This window comes from Loxodonta africana, chromosome 12 (assembly GCF_030014295.1).
Source record: "Loxodonta africana isolate mLoxAfr1 chromosome 12, mLoxAfr1.hap2, whole genome shotgun sequence".
In the NCBI taxonomy this organism is placed as follows: domain Eukaryota; kingdom Metazoa; phylum Chordata; class Mammalia; order Proboscidea; family Elephantidae; genus Loxodonta; species Loxodonta africana.
Genome location: NC_087353.1, coordinates 86,515,729 through 86,535,420, shown reverse-complemented (window position 1 = coordinate 86,535,420; position 19,692 = coordinate 86,515,729). Strand labels below are relative to the sequence as shown.

Below are 19,692 nucleotides of genomic sequence, written 5' to 3'. Positions count from 1 at the left end.
CTCATAAAAAGACCAGACTTAATGCTCTGACTGAGATAAGAAGGACCCCCCGGAGGTCATGGTCCCCAGACCTTCTGTTGGCCTAAGACAGGAACCATGCCCAAAGCCAACTCTTCAGACAGGGATTGGACTGGCCTATGGGATAGAAAATGATACTGGTGAAGAGTGAGCTTCTTGGATCAAGTAGTCACATGAGACTATGTAGGCAGCTCCTATCTGGAGGGGAGATGAGAGGGCAGAGGGGGTCAGGAGCCGGCCGAATGGACTCGAAAAGAAATAGAGGAGGGAAAAAGAGTGTGCTGTCTCATTAGGGGAGAGCAACTAGGAGTATATAGCAAGGTGTATATAAATTTTTGTATGAGAGACTGACTTGATTTGTAAACCTCCCCTTAAAGCACAATAAAAAATAAATAAATGCGTTGTGACTCTTTTTAGGCAGGTATAACAACCATGTGGTAAAGTGCATAAAGTGTACTAATCTTAAGGGTCCAGCTTAATGAAAATTTACGTTTATATACACCTGCGTAACCAACACCTAGATCAAGATAGAGAACTTTCCTGCATTGCAGCAAGTTCCTTTGTGCTCCACACCGGTCGGTACTTCCACCAGAGGCAACCACTATTTTGGCTTCTATCACCCTGGATTAGTCTTGCTTGTTCCTAAATTGCACTTAATTGGAATCATAGTATGACACTTGCATTTGCTGAACAGAAGTTCTGCGAGATTCATTCGTGTTGTTGCACATATTGGTAGGTAACTCATTCTTTTTTATGGCTACATGGTATCCCATTGTATGACTATACCGCGGTTTATTAATTTTCCTGTTTCTGGACATTTGTGTTGTTTCTGGATGTTGGCTCTTGTGAATAAGGCTTCGATGAACGTTGGGCGATGCACATGTCTTTTGGTGTACTCATTTCTCTTGGGTGTATACCTAGGAGTAGGATTGTTGGGTTATAAGCACAGGTTTGGCTTTACTAGCCGTTGCCGAACGGCTTTTTATGGCAGTTTACCGTCTCACCCCCAGCGACGTATGAGAATTTCAGCCGTTCTGCAACCTCAGCAACATTTGGTGTTGTCAGCCTTTTTAATTTTAGCCATACTCGTGGGTGTGCGGCGTTATCCCCTGCTGGTTTTCATTTGCATTTCTCTGAATAATAACGATGTTGCATGCCCTCTTCGCAATTTGGGTATCAGTTTTTTTTTTCCTTGTGAAATGCCTGTTAAAGCATATGGTAGCTCCTCTGCAAAGATAACTTCCAATGAACCAGGCCTCCTGGTATTTATGCCTTTGTATGGTCCCCTCAGAAACCCCAGTAGCATAGTGGTTAAGTGCTGCAGCTGCTAAACAAAAGGTTGGCAGCTCAAACCCACCAGCTGCTCCTTGGAAACCCTACTGGCAGCTCTACTCTGTCCTGTAGGGTCATAAGAGCCGGAATTGTTTTCATGACAAAGGATTTTTTTTTTCTTTTTCTTTTTAATAGTCCCCTCAGGAGCCCTGGTGGCACAGTGGTAAAGAGCTATAGCTGCTAATCAAAAGGTCGACAGTTTGAATCCAACAGCTGCTCCTTGGAAACCCTATGGGGCAGTTCTACTCTGTTCTGCAGTGTCACTGTGAGTCGGAATTGATTCATGGCAAAGGGTTTGGTTTGAATTTTTGGTTTACTGTCCCCTCCTTCATTGAATCTGGGCTGGGCTGTGACTCACTTTAACCAATAGAATGCTGTAGAAGTAAGTGACACTGTGCTCGTTTCAGGCCTAAACCTTAAAAAGGCATGGCAGCTTCTGCTTTTGAACTCTTGGGAGTTTTCAGCCACCATGTAAGAAGTCCAGTTACCCTGCTGGAGAGACCATGTAGACTGACCACATGGAGAGGAGAGATTTTAAGATTATATGGAGAAGAAGAGAGGCCCAGTCATTCCAGCATCCCAGTCAGGCTTCCAGATGACTCCATCCCCAGCCACATCTGGGACACAAAGCAAGACCAGCAGAAGAACCACCCAGTGGAGCTCAATCACCCCACAGAAAAATAAGAGATAACAAAAAGGGTTTTTTTGTAAGCCACTAAATTTTGGAGTGGTTTGTTATACAGCAGTAGATAACTGAAACAAAGACTTTTGTTTAAAAAGACCTTTTTTTAGAAAAAAAAAAATTGAGTTATCTTTTCCAGTGCTTCTGAATGAAGAATTCTTTAAAATAAGAGTTTTTCAACTGCAGACAAGACACATAGCCCCATCAGTCTACTCACTTTCAAACACAGGATTTTTATTAGCTACTTTTCATTTCATTTCATAGCAAATGTTAAATTTGATTTACAAAATTCAGCATTCACTCCCATATGTGCCCATTAGATGCTCCTTAAACCACCTTCCTGCCCCTACAATGCCCAGACTGAACCAATATGCATTCACAGCAAGCATAGCCAAAAAATATCAGAGCAAAGCTAGGCCAGTGTTGGCCCCATTTGTGCTTCAGTTTCCCCATTTGAATATGTCAGACTTCCTAAAATTTGATCTCAGGGCACATTGGGAAGACAGGTGACATACTAATCACCACTTCTCTAGTTGTGGCAGGTAGAATGTTGTTGTTAGTTGCCATCGAGTGTTGTTAATTGCCATGTGTACAGGCAGAGTAGAACTGCTGTGTAGGGTTTTCAACACTGACCTTTTGGAAGCAGATGCCAGGCCTGTCTTCTGAGGTGCGTCTGGTAAGTTTGAACCACCAACCGTTTGGCTAGTAGGCAAGCGCTAGGAGATTCAGGTAGGTAGAACAATGGACTCCAAAGATGTTCACCCCATAGTCCCCAGAACCTGTGAATATGTTACTTTACATGGCAAAAGGGACTTTGCAGATGTGATTAAGGCTATGGACTTTGAGACAGGGGGATTAGCCTGGATTATCCAGGTGGCCCCAATCTAACCACATAAATCCTTGAAATCGGAGAACCTTTCCTGGTTTTGGTCAGAGAGAAAAATGTGAATATAGAAAAAGGGTCAGACAGAAGCAATGTTGCTTGCTTTGAAGATGGAGGAAGGAAGCCATGAGCCAAGGAATGAGGGCAGTTCTCTAGAAGCTAGAAAAGGCAAGGAAATGGATTCTCTTCTGGAGTCTCCACAGCCCTACCAGCACCTTGATTTCAGCCCAATGAGACCTGTGACAGACTTCCGACCATCAGGACTGTAAGATAATAAAAATTGTGTTGGTTTCAAGCCACTAAGCTTGTGGTAATTTGCTACAGCAGTAATAGAAAACGAATACACTACCTAATCTATAATTTCCTCTTCCACTAATCAAACCAGCAGAGAACTCCGTGTCTGTTCATTGCTTCTTACCCAGAGACATCCCCCATATAATTATTTTATTGACTGTGGTTTAATTATGGAGTCATTGGCAGCACTATAAAAATCAACCCTATGAAACTCTTTGCTGTTTTTGCCATCGTGATGCTGTTGAGGAAACCCTGGTGGCGTAGTGGTTAAGAGCTAGGCCTGTTAATCAAAAGGTTAGCATTCAAACCCAGCAGGCACTCCTTGGAAACCCCCTGGGGCAGTTCTACTCTGAACAATGGGAAGATTTCATTACACCAAAGTGTCCTCTCCATGAGAATCTGCAGGAGAAATTTATTTTCTGTCCTAGCACCTGAAAGACAGAGACTCCTGCTTGGGTTTTCCACTTTGCATTGGCTGCTGGGATGCTTAGAGCAGTGATGCTCAACCAAGGGGCGTCTTGGAGTTGGGAAGCTATCGGAATTATCCGCACAGCTTTTGCAAACTGCACGTGCACACCCTAGAAATTCCAATCTGTCTCCCTAGAGGAAAGTGTTCCCCCCTTCTGAGATCCATTGCTTTGCCAGGCTGCTATGCTACTTATCAAAACCCAAACACCAAACCCATCACCATTGAGTCGCCCTGTAGGACAGAGTAGAACTGCCCCATAGGGTTTTCGAGGAACAGCTGATGAAGTCAAACTGCCAACCTTTGGGTTAGCAGCCAAACTCTTAAACACTGTGCCACCAGGGTTCCTGCTGTGCTACTTACAGGGTCATATTCTATTCCTCAGGCCTGGTGGCATAGGGAAAAGGTTAAGAATCACTGCCTTAGAGCAGCGATTCTCAAAAATGGTCTGAGCCTCCTGGGGTTCCTAAGACACTTTCAGAGTTCTATGAGGTCAAAACTATTTTCATGATAATAAGCTATTATTTGCTCTTTTCACTCTCATTCTCTCAGGAGTGTACAGTGTAGTCTTCCAGAGGCTACACCACGTGTGATATCACAACAGACTGAACGCCAGAGCAGATAGGGGACTTTAGCTGGCTCCTGTTAAGCCAGACATTAGAGTTTTGCAAGAATGCAAAACAGGGCCACTCTTCTCACTGTTTTTTTTTTTTTTTTTTTAATTTTGGAAAACAGATTTATTTTTTATGAAAATGTATTATTTACGTTAACATATAACAGGTTTATTATTATTAACTGGGTAAATATTCTTCCTTTCAAATTTCAAATATAGTAAATATTGGTAGATATAACTCACCTAAGCAAAAGCTCTTTGGATTCTCTGATAATTTTTAAGAGGAAAAAGGTGTCCGGAGACCAAAATGTTTGAGGACTTCTGGCTTAGAGCAAGCATTTTTGGCGAGGGTCTTCACAGCATGCATGTTACACATTACCTATATTGCATCCTCTCCTTTCCTACTCTTATTCTCTTTTGGCCTACTTTCAGTGTCCATTAAATGAATGATTGGTTCTTTATCTTTTGGGAGGCAAATGCCTACAGAAGTGGCAAGATAAATGAGTGCCTACAGAGACTGGGGAAACCCAGGATTGCAGAAAGCCTGAAGCTGTTACCACTTGTGGTGACTGGCTCAAAACTCGGAACGCAGAGTTTAACGTGAACACTTGCCTTGGGATCCAGTCAATTAATCGTTGGGTTCCTGTATTCACATTTCCTCCCTGTCTCACTTCTCCTTTCGCCTCACTCTAGATATCCTGGGATTGCACCTCCCAATGAAATGTAAGCATGTAGGCTTTGCCTTGGCCTCTGTTTTCAGGGGAAATTGGACTCAGAGAGTAATATTCCCATTAGCCTATATTATTGGTGAGAAAATAGAAATACATATGTGGATATTTTTTGTGTCACCCCCCATTTCAACTCTCTGCCCTTCTCCACTCTGACTTGTTTCCCCCAGAGACAGACTTTCATGGACCACATCATGGAGTCCCTTGCCCTCTGGCGTCTGGTTGGTTTCAGGCAATGGGAGGACCTGACAGGTGGTCAGAAGGTGGAAGGAGAGTGTGATGGCGACTTTTATTACCCCAGCTTCCTCCCTGCTGAGCCACCGGTTCATAAAGTTTTGCATTCCTCTATTGAAGGAGCCAGCCCTCTCCTACAGCTGCTGCTCTTTCTAGATTCCAGTGACTGCTGCCTCCCTTTGCCCCTTCAGGCCTAGGGGTAGTAAAGGCTCTCCATTGTTGCTAGATTGAGGGTGTTTTACCATCTATATTTTGTTGGTTTCCCTTAAACACACTTCTATACATAATTCCTTTGTTAAACTTTCCTCAGTTCCTCTTTCTCTGGGGCCCCCTACATTTCCTGAATGGACTCTTACTGATATACACTAAGTGACTTTCCTAAGGTCACACAAAGGGTAAGTGACAGAGCACCTGAGAGTACTCATCCTAACACAGAAAGGGGTGGAGTCTTTTTTGGCCTTTTCAGCCTGCCTAGCCCCCTCCCAGAATCACTATGCCCTGCCCAGCCTGCCAGAATCTTTGATCCTTTTGTTGGGATGAGTTTGAAGTTAAGGAGGCAGGACTAAATCTAAAAGATTAGGTTGTGTCTTAAGTCAATCTCTTTTGAGATATAAAGGAGAGAAGCAAGCAGAAAGACAGGTGGACCTTATACCACCAAGAAATGAGACACAGGAGAACAGCGTGTCCTTTGGATCTGGGGTCCCTGTGCTAAGAAGTTCCTCGATCACGGAAGGGTGATGACAAGGACCTTTCCCCAGAGCTGACAGAGAGAGAAAGCCTTCCCCTGGAGCTGACACCTTGTATTCGGACTGCTAGCCTCCTAGACAGTGAGACATTTATTTTGTTACAGCCATCCACTTGTGGCATTTCTGTTATAGCAGCACTAGATAACTAAGACAGTATCACCATAACACAGAGAGGGATGGAATCTTTTTTGGCCTTTTCAGGCTGCCCAGCCCCCTCCCAGAATCCCTATGCCCAGCCCAGCCTGCCAGAATCTTTGATCCTTTTGTTGGGATGAGATTGAATTCCCCAGGGCTGCCGTCCCAAACCTGGCCAGCAACTCCAGTAACCAGAGCTGTGTGAGAAGAAAAAGCCAGGCCATGGGGGCAGCCGCACCCCAAACAGAGGTGAGGTCTCAGGTGAGTCATACCAATGAGGGACCACCTCCCTTGTCCCTCACCAAGGACCCAAGACACTGGCCTCCCAGCCCCAGGCTGTCCTCTCCTTCTGCCTTTGCCCACAAGGTTCTCCATCCCTCCCTCCCCCACCCACCAGGTGTCCTGGAGCTGGGACACCTGCTCCCCACCCCCATCCTGAGCCTTCAGAGCTGTGAGATGCTCACGGGGTTCTGGGTGGGGCCTTCAGGCTCCCTACTTCCCCCTTCCACCCCAGGTCCTCTCAGATTCCCAGAGATGGGCTCCAGCCAGGGAGGGTGGGGCTGTTTCTGAGACCATCAGGAGTCACGGGCTGCCTACACAGTGACAGAGCTGTGGCAGGGACCAGACCTCTACCCATCCCCGTGTCTCCAGCTGACTCTAAAGTGCCATGTCCCAGCACCTGCTCGTCCCACTCGTGATCCTCGGTAACCCTGGGGGACAATGGATGACTACAAAGGGCTTAGGTCCTAGCATCTGGGGAGCTGGAAATCAGGACTCCTGGGTTCTGGGTAGGGAGTGGAGTGTCAGAGTGGAGAGGAAAGTGGAGTGTCAGTGGAGGAAGAGGAGTGGGGTCTCAGAAGAGGGAGGGAAGTGGGGTGTCAGGAAGAGAGGAATAGTGTTTCAGAGGAGGGGGCAATGGAGAAGCAGTAAAGCTGAAGGAAAGAAGTCAGAGAGGTCAAAGATTATGTATGGGTTTCCAGTCTCTTTCTGCTTCCTTCTGTCTTCCCAGCCATGGGCCCCACCCCAGGAGCATTCCAGGACCCAGGTAAGACAGCTGGGGAAAGTCCTTGACATAGGCAGAAAAGATAGGAGGGATAGCATGGATGCTGGCAGGGGGGCTGAAAGGGCAGGAAATTTGGGAAGAGGAAGGTAGGGAGTGGGGGCTAGAGAGCATGAAGGTGGGAGCTGGGCAGTATATATGGGGTGGAGTGGCTGGGAGTCACAGTGTCTTTCTCTCTTTACCCTTTGGCTCCCAGCTCTCAGCCCCTACCCAAGAAGAACCTGGGTAAGGAAGAGGCCTGGGGGTCTTCATAACACAAAGGAGATTAAGGCTGGCTAGGGAATGAGGGAAGGAGCCCTCGTGGTGCAATGGCTGAGAGAATGGCGGCTAACCCAAAGGTTGATGATTCAAACCCTATTGATCATTTCCTGTAAAGACTGTAAAAAAAAAACCCTATGGGACGGTTCTACCCTGTCACATATGGCCGCTATGAGTCGGAATCCAGGGCACACAACACTGAGACCATGAGGGAGGCAGAAGTGATCAGAAACCAAGGAGTTCTATCCTAGAAGGTCCTCTTTGGTCTTCATTCAAATGGGAAAACCAAAGCGGAGTGGGGAACAGGGCTTTGCCCAGAGTTGCCTGGGCCCCTTGGGTGGTTGAGGGTGGGCAGTGACTTCCAGGGTTCCCCATTGCAGACTGCGGGCGTCCTGAAAGCTCTGCCCGCATCATGGGGGGCTCAGATGCACAACCAGGCACCTGGCCTTGGCAGGTGAGCCTGCATCACAGAGGGGAGCACGTCTGCGGGGGCTCCCTCATAGCTCCCTCTTGGGTCCTCTCCGCTGCCCACTGTTTTGTGGAGTGAGTATTTGCCCTTGTTTGGCCCCTCTCCTGCAAAAGCCAAGCCCATGTCCTCAAAGCTAACTTGGAGACCAGCTGCCGCTCCCTTCCCGCCCCCAAAGTCATAAGCTCCTATGCTTTGCTAGATATCATGGTTCTGAGTGGGGGTGGGGCCGCCATCAGACTCCGTCCTGCCACTCCACATATCCAGGCCTGAATCCCATCTTTCCAATGCTCTCAATCACCACCTCCAAGTCGGATTCGTTACTCTGCCTTTTATGAGCCTATCTCAACCTCTACGCCCCCAGCCCCAAATCCGTACCTGACCCCACCTCCTCATTTGGTTGAGAGCCCTTACCCCTGCGAGGGCCTGCCCCCTCCCTAGGGTTAACCTAACCTCTCCCCGCTCTGCCTTGGCGCAGGAACGGGACGTTGGAGCCTGCGGCCGAATGGTCCGTAGTGCTGGGCGTACATTCCCAGGACGGGCCTTTGGACGGCGCGCATGTCCGCGCAGTGGCCGCCATCCGGGTGCCAGACAACTACAGCAACGTGGAACTGGGCGACGATTTGGCCCTCCTGCGCCTGACCACACCCGCCAACCTGGGCCCCACCGTGAGGCCCGTCTGCCTGCCGCGCGCCTCGCACCGCTTGGCTCACGGCACCGCTTGCTGGGCCACGGGCTGGGGGGACATCCAGGAGGCGGGTGAGTGGAGCGGGCGGGGCCTCGGGAAGGGCTAGCGGAGAGGCGGGGCCTAGGGAGAGGCCTTCGGACGGGTTAGCAGAGGGGCGGGGCCGAGAGGCTGCGTCCTGAAAGCAGAGCCTCGGAGGGGCGGGACCAGGGGGCAGGCCCCGGGTGGGGCCTCGGAGCTGCCAGTAAATCCTGCCCCTCTCTCCAGCTGTCTTCATCCCCGAAACCGAAAACCAAACCCGTTGCCGTGGAGTCGATTCCGACTCAGAGCGACCCTATTGGACAGAGTAGAACTGTCCCATAGGGTTTCCAAAGAGCGTCTGGTGGATTTGAACTGCCCACCTTTTGGTTAGCCCTGTAGCGCTAAACCACTAAACCACCAGGGTTTCTTCCTCCTCCCGAGGGATTCTCAAACCAAGGTTTCTGAGTTATCCCCCTCCCCCCCCCCACACTCCCTCCTCAACCTTCCCTTCCTTCCAGGTTTTTCCTTCCAGAATTTATGGTCCCACTAGGGTTGCCATCCCAGCTCTGCTATTTCAGAGGAAGGAAGCATTTACTCTCAGTCCGTTTCCTCCTCAGTAAAATGAGGAAAATATTAGTAACCACTTCACAGGATTATTGGGTGGATTAAATGAGAAAATCCGTTTAAAGCTTATAGCGGTGCCTGGCATTTGGTTGTTGTTCCGTGCAGCCAAAAGGGTTCCCACTCATAGCTACCCTATGGACAACAGAAGAAACACAGCTCGGTCCTGCACCATCCTCACAATCCTTGTTTTGCTTGAGACCATTGTTGAGGCCACTGTGTCAATGCATTTCCTCCGGGGTCTTCCTCTTTTTCAATCTCTGTCTACTTTACCAAGCATGATGCCCTTCTCCACGGACTGGTCCCTCCTGATACCATGTCCAAAGTCTGTGAGACAAAATTTCAACATCCTTGCTTCTGAGGAACATTCTGGCCATACTTCTTCCAAGAAAGATTTGTTTGTACTTCTGGCAGCCCATGGTATATTCAATATTCTTTGTCAACACCTGGCATAGCAGTTATTAATGTATTTTAGATATTACCTTAGGTAATTGTAAAAATGGCATGCGGGGGTGCATTTGACCCCATCTAACTTCACAAGGGGAAAGGAGAATCAAGATCAACAGCCCAAGGCTGATTCCTATAAGTTGAAGGTCAGACATGCCTCCTCCCTCCACCATCTTTACCGTTCTGGCACCAACAGTCTCTCCCACAGCACTCTCTACTTCTCTGCTGGGTTCGATAATTCACTGCAATGGCCAAGCATAACTTACAGACAATACTCACAATTACGGGGTTTATTAGGGAAGTAACAGGTTACAATTCAGGTTCAGGAACACTTAGGACACAGTTCTTCCATCAGGACAGCCTCTTCTCAGCGGTGCCAGCAGGCAAACTTCCCTCTGGCTCCTCGGCCTCTGCCCTGCTCCAACAAGTGTTACAACGCTCTTTTAGTTCTGCCGATACGTGCCCTGAGGCACCCCACTCTACCAGCAAGCCTCAGCCTGAGGCCCTCAGCTCTAGGTTGGCAAACCCCGCTCCACCAAGTCCCAGAGGCACCCTACTCCTCCAGCAAGCTTCCTGCCTGAAAGCATTAAACTTTCTCCTCTGTGGGCCGGGAAGCCCACTATACCATCTCCTGCCAGTCTCTCCTGCCACCATTTCTTTGGCACCACTTCTCGGTATCTTCAGCGTTACTACTCTCTCTCTTTTTATTTCCTGGTTCCAGGAGCTTCTCAGTGCAGGGATCTCGGGTCCAAAGGACATGCTCCTTTCTTGGCTCTTCTTCCTGGGTGGTGGTGGTATCCTCTCCTTCCCGCCTCTGGGTTGGCTCACTTTAACCCTAGCAGAATGGCAAAACTGACCAATCTTCTCATTAGGGTTCCATATCTCATTTGCACAGTCCCACCCAGTCCTTTGGTGGCAGTTACAAAGACTATGGCTAACCAAAAAAACCCAAAAAAACAAAAAACGAACCCGTTGCTGTTGAGTCGAGCCTGACTCATAGTGACCCTACAGGACAGAGTAGAGTAGAACAGCCCACAGGGTTTCCAAGGAGTGGCTGGTGGATTTGAACTGCCGACTTTTTGGTTAATAGCTGAGCTCTTAATCACTGCATCACCAGGACTCCAAGATTATGGCTAGAAGCAATTCATTGCACCACAGTAATCAATGTTAAAATACTGAAGCCCAGTACTCGGCACGTAGTAAGTGTTCAGCAAATGTCAGTTTCTGCCCTCCTTGCCTCTCCTCCCTTCTTCCTACCCTATCCTCCCCCCAGTCACATCTCTATGCCCCCATCTTCTGTCTTCTTTCTACTCAATCACGTTCATTCAGTTGTTTATTCAGGCGTCCTTTTGTTCAATTCAACAGATACTTCTGGAGCACCTTTTATGTGCCAGGCACTGTGCTAAGTATCGGAGATACATCAATGAAGTTAACAAATAAACATCTCTGCCTTCTCAGAGCTTACATTCTAGTAGGAAGACAATTTCAATAAATAAGCAAACACTTATGTTAGAAGATGTGGGGAGGAAATAGACCACAATCCCCCACTTTGCCATTCCTCATCATCCAATGCTATGTTTCCATATTAGCAAGGCCCCCATAATGATTCCACATTGGCTGCGACCAGACCTGTGCCAATGCTGGGCTTTGGGGAGGGTGCTTCAGGAGAAGCTGCCACAGGCTCTGCCTACAGGGATCTCAGGCCTCATCAGGGCACGAGGTGACAAGGAAGGGTCATTGTGAGCACCTGGAAAGTCTGTGATGGGCCAAGCCACACTGACAATGCGCATCCAGAGCAGGAGATTTCTGGAGAGGTTTTGTGAAGACAGGACATCAGCTGGCCTTGCAGAAAGGTGGGGGAGATGGAGGCCATCCTGGGGACCCAGGTGAGGCATATTAGATGAAGAAGTGCCAGTCTGTCTAGCTGGAGTGGAGACAGAGGGAGCAGAGGCTGCAAAAGCTGCTAAGGCTGGACTACAAAAGCCTTAAGGTTAGAGTGAGGGCCAGAGGACCCTACCAGGCCCAGGGATCCCCAGGCAATCCTCAAACCTCCCTGGTTGGCCCCCCGAGTACAGTCTCAGCCACCACCTGAGCTCATGGGATTCTGAGTGGGAAGGTCAGGAGACTTCCCCACACTTTCCCCCACCCCTTTCTAGATCCTGAGACTTCATTTTCTTCAAAAGCAGGATCACTGATCTCAGGGAAGGGCTGAGGCCCCAGGTTTAGACAATGGGATTCATTTATTAAGGTAAAATCATAGCTGAGCTTTAGGAACATCCCTTCGGCAGCAACAGGTGAAGGGTGTACTGGGGGGGAGATAGGTGAGGTGGATGGGGCATCATTCAGGCCCAAGGTTATGCCACCTAAACTAGGGCAGTCGCAATGGGAATGCTAAGAAAGCACAAATGACAAGATTTCAGGACTTGGGAACTGATCAGGGAGGGGAAGTTGGGAGAAGGGTCAGAGATGATGCCCAGATCCCATGTTTGTCAACTTGGTACAGGGCCACATCTAAGCTATATGACATCTTTGTGAAAAAGATGCCCTCTCTGGACCAATGCAACCCCACGTCGGGGCTCTAGGCTTGGTGATTTCTGAACCCATACTTGTCTTTTCTTGGCTGGAGCCTTTATGCAGTATACAACCTGCACAACCATCCATGAAAGCTCTCACGTGGTGCTTGACGCGCCCATTCTTGAAATGAAGACATAGCTAGAAGGACAGATAGAGGCAGGAGGAGACGATGGTTTTGGACGTGGTGGGCTGAAGTGTCCAGGAGGCAGCTGGAGGGAACAAAGCTGAGCCTGGGGAGCTAAGGTCTCCATCTCTGCCTCACAGTCTCTGCTCTCTGATTCTGCCCCCAGATCCTCTGCCTCTGCCCTGGACGCTACAGGAAGTGGAGTTAAGGCTGCTGGGACACACTGCTTGTCAGTGTCTCTACAACCGACCTGGCCCCTTCAACCTCACCTTTCAGCTATTGCCAGGGATGCTGTGTGCTGGCTACCCAGAGGGCCGCAGAGACACCTGCCAGGTGAGGGGAGTCCCTGAGCCTACCAGGCAGGACCAGGCAGAGCCCTAACCAATGGAAAGCACTGTGAGGAACAGACAAAATCCCATCTCTCGTCCCTCTGGGTCTTATCTGCGAAAAGAGGGCAAGGGTGCCAATGGGTGGGACTGATGTGAGAATGATAAACGCACAAAACCTGAGGCTCAACAAGTGGGGGTAGTATAATGCAGATTCAGGACTGGAGTGACTTCTGGTTAGAAGCCCAGTACCATCACTTATTAATTGTGTGACCTTGGCCAAGTTACTTTACCTCCCTGAGCCCAAATTTCCTCATCTGAAAGCTGGAGATAATAATGTTATCCATCTCATATGGCTGTTAGGAGGATCAAATCAACCAAACTCGTAAAAGCACTTACAACAGTCCTGGTCCTTAATAAGAGTTAAATATATATTAGCTATTAATCAAATTAATAGCAATGATAATATGCCATATCCCAGCTCTGAGCACAGCACTTGTTATTTAGTAGATGCTCAACAATTGGTTGTTGAAAAGCAAATTAATTCTTCACGGAGGGGAATTTTTCAAATCACCAGCTGAAGGCCAAAACATAGTATATTTTAATCATTTTGCCCAGAAACTTTCTGCAAATGAAATATATTTTTAGGGCACTCAAGCATGCATGGTGGTAGTGAGGAGTCAAGCTAGATATAGTCTTCAGGGTTCCTCCCAATTCTGAGGTCCTAGGATCTCTGGACACATTCTGCTGCTTTCTTAAACGAGGTTACAAATTCCTCTAGACAAGCGCCGTCCAAAAGAACTTTCTGTGATGATGGAAATGTTCTCTATATCAGCACTATCCAGTTCAGTAAACACATCTAGCTACTGAACATTTGAAATGTGGCTACTGTGACTGAGGAACTGAATTTTTTATTTAAATTTAATTAACTTAAATTTAAATAGCCATATTCAACAGGACAGGTGTAAAAGCTCCTGAGCCTTCTTTGTGACCCTTCTCACAGCCTGACCTAGTTTATAGAGATGCCTTAGGGACAGTGCCCCAGTATTAAATGGCCTCAGAACCATTGTTTCAGTGTCTGTTCATTGTAGTTCTGTCTCCTTCCTTGCTTTTAAACTGTCCCTTCTTGCCACTTTTAGCTTGCCTATTTCTAACAGCCTCCCTCTCCTGAATGCCATCATTTCTGATTTACTCTATAAACTGGATGAACTCAGAAACCAAAACACCGTGTTTGTTTGAACTATTTGTTGAACAAGAACCATTTGGTTCTGAGAGACCTGCTCCCTTGCATGACCTTTAATGCATGAGCTTGGTGCTGCTGGCTTTGGCTGCGTATCAGCCTTTCTATTTTACAAGGCTTTCTTCTGTGTAGAGCTGTAGGGAATATTGAGGAAAAGGCACATCAAAGGAAAGTTTCCAGGTAGGCTCTCCAAGTTACATGGCTGATCCATGGGCCATGGGGCCGCAGAAGAAAGGTGCTATATGTTGGGCCAACAAGAGGTGAAGAGCCCTTGTAAGGAGGCCCCGTTACAAGCTGGTGTGGGTCCCTGGGCTTATCCTCCTGACACTGAGTCGTCTATCATCAGGGTGATTCTGGGGGGCCCCTGGTCTGTGAGGAAGGTGGACGCTGGTTCCAGGTGGGAGTCACCAGCTTTGGCCTTGGCTGTGGACGGAGGAACCGACCAGGAGTCTTCACTGCTGTGGCTCCCTATGAGGCATGGATCCGGGAACAGGTGATGGGCTCAGAGCCTGGGCCTGCCTTCCCTGCCCAGCCCCAGGGGCCCCAGTCAGGTCCCCGGGAGCCCACAGAAGAGAACTGCACCATCGCTCTGCCAGGTGAGGGGGCAGGATCCCTGAATGTGCACTGGAGATGGGAGATTTGAGTTGGTGTGCAGCCTGCTGGGTGTAAGCCTAGAGGCAGGAGGCTCCTGACCCAGACTTCTCACCCCTCAGAGTGCGGGAAGGCCCCGCGGCCAGGGGCCTGGCCCTGGGAGGCCCAAGTGATGGTGCCCGGTTCCACACCTTGCCATGGGGCGCTGGTTTCTGAGATCTGGGTCTTGGCACCTGCTAGCTGCTTTCTAGAGTGAGTGAGAACTTCCCCCAAAGGCCTGAGACATCACCTACCCGCCCAAACCCTTCCCCTGGGGGTGCGGAGTCCCAGCTGGAGACGCAGGATCCAGCCAGGAAAGAGGGGTCCTAGTCTAGCAGTGGAGGGGAGGCGGGTAGTGCAAGTTCAATCCAGGATGTGGAGCCTGAGTGCGCAGTACACGCGAGGGGGGTTTGGAAGGGGTGTGGGGTCCAGCATGGGATGGAGAATGCTAGCCTGGAAATATGGAGTCTAAGCCTGGGATGCGGGCTTCCAGCCCATGTGCGGGATGCCTCCCCATCCCGCAGCCCCATCAACTCCGACAGCCCGCCCCACGACCTCGACGCTTGGCGCGTGCTGCTGCCCTCGCGCTCGCGCCCGGAGCGGGTAGCGCGCCTCGTGCCTCATGAGAATGCCTCGTGGGACGACGGCTCAGACCTAGCGCTGCTGCAGCTGCGCGCGCCCGTGAACATAAGCGCGGCCCCGCGGCCCGTGTGCCTACCCCATCCGGAACACTATTTCCTGCCTGGGAGCCGCTGCCGCCTGGCTCGCTGGGGCCGCGGGGGTGAGCGGGGGACCCGCGCGGAGCGGGCGGGGACGGGGGCGCGGGGGAGACTGGCTCAGCACCGGTCCCCTCCACCACCCACCAGATCCCGCACCTGGCCCCAGCGCGCTGCTGGAGGCGGAGCTGTTGAGCGGCTGGTGGTGTCACTGCCTCTACGGCGGCCAGGGGGCGTCAGTGCCGCCGCCGGGAGACCCGCCGCACGCGCTCTGCCCCGCCTACCAGGAGGAGGAGGAGGCGGGCCGCTGTTGGGTGAGCGGCTAGAGTGGAACCTGTCCAAGGCGGTCTGAATAGGACCTTGCGATTGGCTGAGCGAGCCGGGGGCGGGGCCTGTGAGGCTGAACGCTCCAGAGGCGGGGACGGAGCGGAGGTGGAACCGGCGGGGGATGGGCGGGACTGGAGGACGGGAGGGGGGAAGGGGGCGGAGCGGCTCCTGAGCAGGTGTTGGGTTTCCGCACTACCCCTGGGTTTAAAGGGGAGGCTTAGAATCCTGAAGGTGAAGGCTGAACTCTTATTATATACAGGTTAGTGTCAGAGCCTGGCTTGGAGGAGGTGGAAATCGTTATGGCCAAGTACAGGAGAGTCTAGAGTGCGGGAAATCCAAAGCCAAAGCCAAACCCACTGCGGTTGAGTCGGTTCCGACTGACAGAGCCCTGTAGCACAGCGTAAAACTGCCCTATAGGATTTCCAAGGCTGTAAATCTTTATGGAAGCAGACTGCCACATCTTTCTCCCCCGGAGCGGCTAGTGGATTCAACGCCCCCCCGCCCCCTGCCTGAACCACCGTGCCACCAGGGCTCCAGAAAAGTCCCCAGGAGCTCTGCTATCCTTTATCAGTAGCTTGTTCACACACACGCTCCTAACACACTCTCTTGCTGCAGAACGATTCTCGCTGGAGCCTTCTGTGCCGGGAGGCAGGTACCTGGTTCCTGGCTGGGATCAGAGACCCCTCGAGTGGCTGCCTACGTCCCCGAGATTTCTCCCCTCTGCAGCCCCACGGCCCATGGATCACCCATGTGACTCGGGGAGCCTACCTGGAGGACCAGCTGGTCTGGGACTGGGGCCCTGAGGGGAAGGAGACAGAGACACAGACTTGTCCCCCGCACACAGAGCATGGTGGTGAGGAAAGAGGCACAGGGGTCTATGAAGAGCCCAGAAAACCATGACAGTGGGAGGCTCAGGGTTTCCTGAGGGATTTCAGATCCATGGCAGGGGCCTCAGGGGTCAGCCGTAGGGCCCTTACTAAACTGGCCACCTCCTCTCCCTAGCCTGTGGCCTTCGGCCAGAGACTTCTCGGATGGGAGTCCTATGGCCCTGGCTGGCAGAGGTGCATGTGGCTGGTGATCGAGTCTGCACTGGCATTCTCGTGGCCCCACGCTGGGTCCTGGCAGCCACTCACTGTGTCCTCAGGTGAGCCTCACCCATCTCCTGGGCAAGAGGCTGGAGAGAAATTTTTGGGGGTGGGCCAAAGTACTCTTAAAACAGTGGGGTATTCTCCCTTTGGACTCTTACAGCATAGGGGAAATCACTGCAAGGTGTTTTAAAACAGAGGAGAGATTTGGGAGGAGGAATAATGGAGGAGTTCGTGGAATGACTCAGAGATTCATTCCACCCTTTACTGTGGGCTGGGAAGGACTTTACCAAAAATGTAGGGAGCAGGAGGTGACACAGCCTTGGCCTTGTTCCAACAGACTGGGCTCTACAATGGTGCCCTATATCCAAGTGTACCTGGGCCGGGCAGGGGCCAGCCCCCTCCCACAGGGCCACCAGGTGTCCCGCCTGGTCATCAGCATCCGCCTGCCCCGGCACCTGGGACTCCGGCCCCCTCTGGCCCTCCTGGAACTGAGCTCCCGGGTAGAGCCCTCCCCATCAGCTCTGCCCATCTGCCTCCACTCAGGGGGTATCCCTCTGGGGGCCAGCTGCTGGGTGCTGGGCTGGAAGGACCCCCAGGACCGAGGTGAGAGGAGGGGACAGGGACCAGAGCCCTGGATTCTGGAGAGGTGAGGGTGATTGGAGGCCAGAACCCCTGAAACAACCTTCTTTCCTCTTTCTAGTCCCTGTGGCTGCTGCTGTCTCCATCCTGACACCACGACTCTGTCACTGCCTCTATCAGGGCATTCTGCCTCCCGAGACTTTCTGTGTCCTGTATGCAGAGGGGCAAGAGGACAGGTGTGAGGTACCAGGGCCTGCGCATCCTGGTTCAGGGAGGGGAAAGGCAGTGTTGGGCAGTTGGTCTCTAGAGAGAGACCAGGATTGGAATTTTTGGGTGCTGGGCCCCAAATAGGAAGAAGCAGTGCTTTGTGGTTGGACCCTGGAGAAAACAGGGGTTAGGAAATCTAAAGATGGAGGAGATAAGTGGTACATTATGGCTGGACCCTAAAAGGAGGTACAGAGGACCAGGACAAAGTGTAACAGACCTCTTTGGCCTGGACTCTGACTCTGCAGGTAACCTCTGCACCCCCACTCCTCTGCCAGACGGAAGGAGGCTCCTGGGTCCTTGTGGGCATGGCTGTTCGAGGGAGCCAGGAACTGTTTGCTGCCATTGGCCCTGAAGAGACCTGGATCTCCCAGACAGTGGGGGAGGCCCACTTCCTGCCCCCCAGTGGCTCCCCTAACTGGCCCCCTGAGGGCAGTGACCTCTGTCCTCCAGACATGGCGAGGGCCTCAGGCTCCCCTAAGGCTGCTTTGTTCCTGCTGCTGCTGACCCCTCTGATCCAGAGCTGATTGGCCTGGGTCCTTGCGTCACTACTCTTTTTACCCCCTCTCCTTGCCCCCAGCCCTTCTCTGGAATGTGGCCCAACCTGGAGAGCACCCACTCACCACCCCACTCACCTAGTCAGCTTCAGATAATTGGGCCTTGGTGCCTGGCTATTTTGGGCCCAGGAATTCTTGGGGGTGGCAGAAGGAGTAACAATAAAGATGTAAACATTGACACGTGGTTGTGGCATCTCTGAGGGCAAGTTGAAAGGTCCAGAGCACCCAGGGCTAGGGGAAGGCCCAAGGAATTGGCCCCGCCCTCCCGGGGCCCCACTGTGAGTCAGGCCTTAAGCTCCCAGGAAATGTGTCCCTGATAATGTGGCAGCAGTCCCTCATTCCTGCCCCAGGAGGGGGAAGTTAGGCAGCCAGCTGGGTGTGTGTCATCTCCCAGTGGAACCAGCATCCACAGCATCCTCTGGGTACCTCAGTGCTAGCTTGGATCCTGCTGCCCTCCCCCCCAAAGCAGGAAGAATAGGGGTTTCTGGAGTCTGGGAATCCAGAGTCCACTGCCATGTCCTGTACCCACAGGGAAACCCCCCCCACCAAGTACACCCTCATGAGTGATCCCTCAAATGTATACCCGTTGTCCGCCGGAAACACATGATACTTTGTACCCTCCAAGAGCCCCGTGCCCAGTACCCCAGGACTGGGGCCCCATCAGATGGGCCTTGTGTGCACATCCCACTGCCTGATCCACTGCTTACCCATGCACCTCCCCACAGCAGTTCAACCAATATTCTCTGCCAACTACTGGCACAATTGGGTCCAATACATAGGCCCAGAAAGTGCTCCTGATCTAGTGAGGAACAGATATATGAGTATCCCCGGCCAGGGGTCAGGAAAGGCGTCATGGTGGTGGTGTTAGAGCACAGAAAGAGGGCAACATCTTTTCATCACATCTTTAGGTCTCAGCCCTAAAGGCACTTCCCTGAGGGTCTTTCATGATGCCGGCCAGGGTCCAGCACCTGTGAATTTCCTCCCAGAACCCCCCGTTCTTGTCCAGTTTTAATTCATAATCTATAATTATTTGTGTGATTATTTGCTTCAAGTCTGTAGCTCCTGCTTCACCTTGAGTTCAGGGAGGGGCAGGAACGGTGTCTATTTTGTTCCCTAGGCCTAGAACATAGTAGGCACTCAGTACATATTTGTGGGATGATTGGCACTGCCAGACATGCTCACCTTGACGTCGACGAGGCTGAAGGCGTTACAGAAAGGGCCTGAAATGGCGCTGGCCTGGGCCAACCCCCATGTCCTGGGCTCAGATACTGATACCAGGCCTAAGGAGCAGCTGTGGCCCTTCCATAAATGAAGGCTGGGCCAGGCCCTGCAGGGCACAACTGGTCTGGGAGACCAGGGCAACCTGGGGGACTTGGGGGTGATGACAGTTGGGTCGAACACCATTGAACTTTCCAATCCTGCCTGGGAATGAACACCTGGGAGTGTTCCAGGCATGCAGCACCCCGCCCCCACCCCCACACACACAAAATAAGAGTGGCAGCAGAAAGCAGAAAGGGCTGAGCAGGGAGGGCGGGGCCAGGGGAGGGGCGGACAGGTAGGTGCCTTCCCCCTAGGAGC

At 51.3% G+C, this 19,692-nt stretch overlaps 1 protein-coding gene across 1 annotated transcript; it reads left to right on the top strand.

The window, feature by feature from the left end:
• The first annotated feature begins 7,142 nt into the window (after positions 1 to 7,142).
• Positions 7,143 to 19,136, top strand: PRSS36 (serine protease 36). Its single transcript, XM_023559019.2, has 13 exons — positions 7,143 to 7,176; positions 7,830 to 7,992; positions 8,394 to 8,674; positions 12,554 to 12,720; positions 14,300 to 14,549; positions 14,667 to 14,796; positions 15,108 to 15,364; positions 15,450 to 15,613; positions 16,242 to 16,479; positions 16,629 to 16,770; positions 17,052 to 17,317; positions 17,415 to 17,536; positions 17,806 to 19,136. The coding sequence occupies exons 1-13, from the start codon at positions 7,143 to 7,145 to the stop codon at positions 18,082 to 18,084; spliced, it is 2,493 nt and encodes an 830-aa protein (XP_023414787.2). The 3' UTR covers positions 18,085 to 19,136.
• Positions 19,137 to 19,692: the final 556 nt, after the last annotated feature.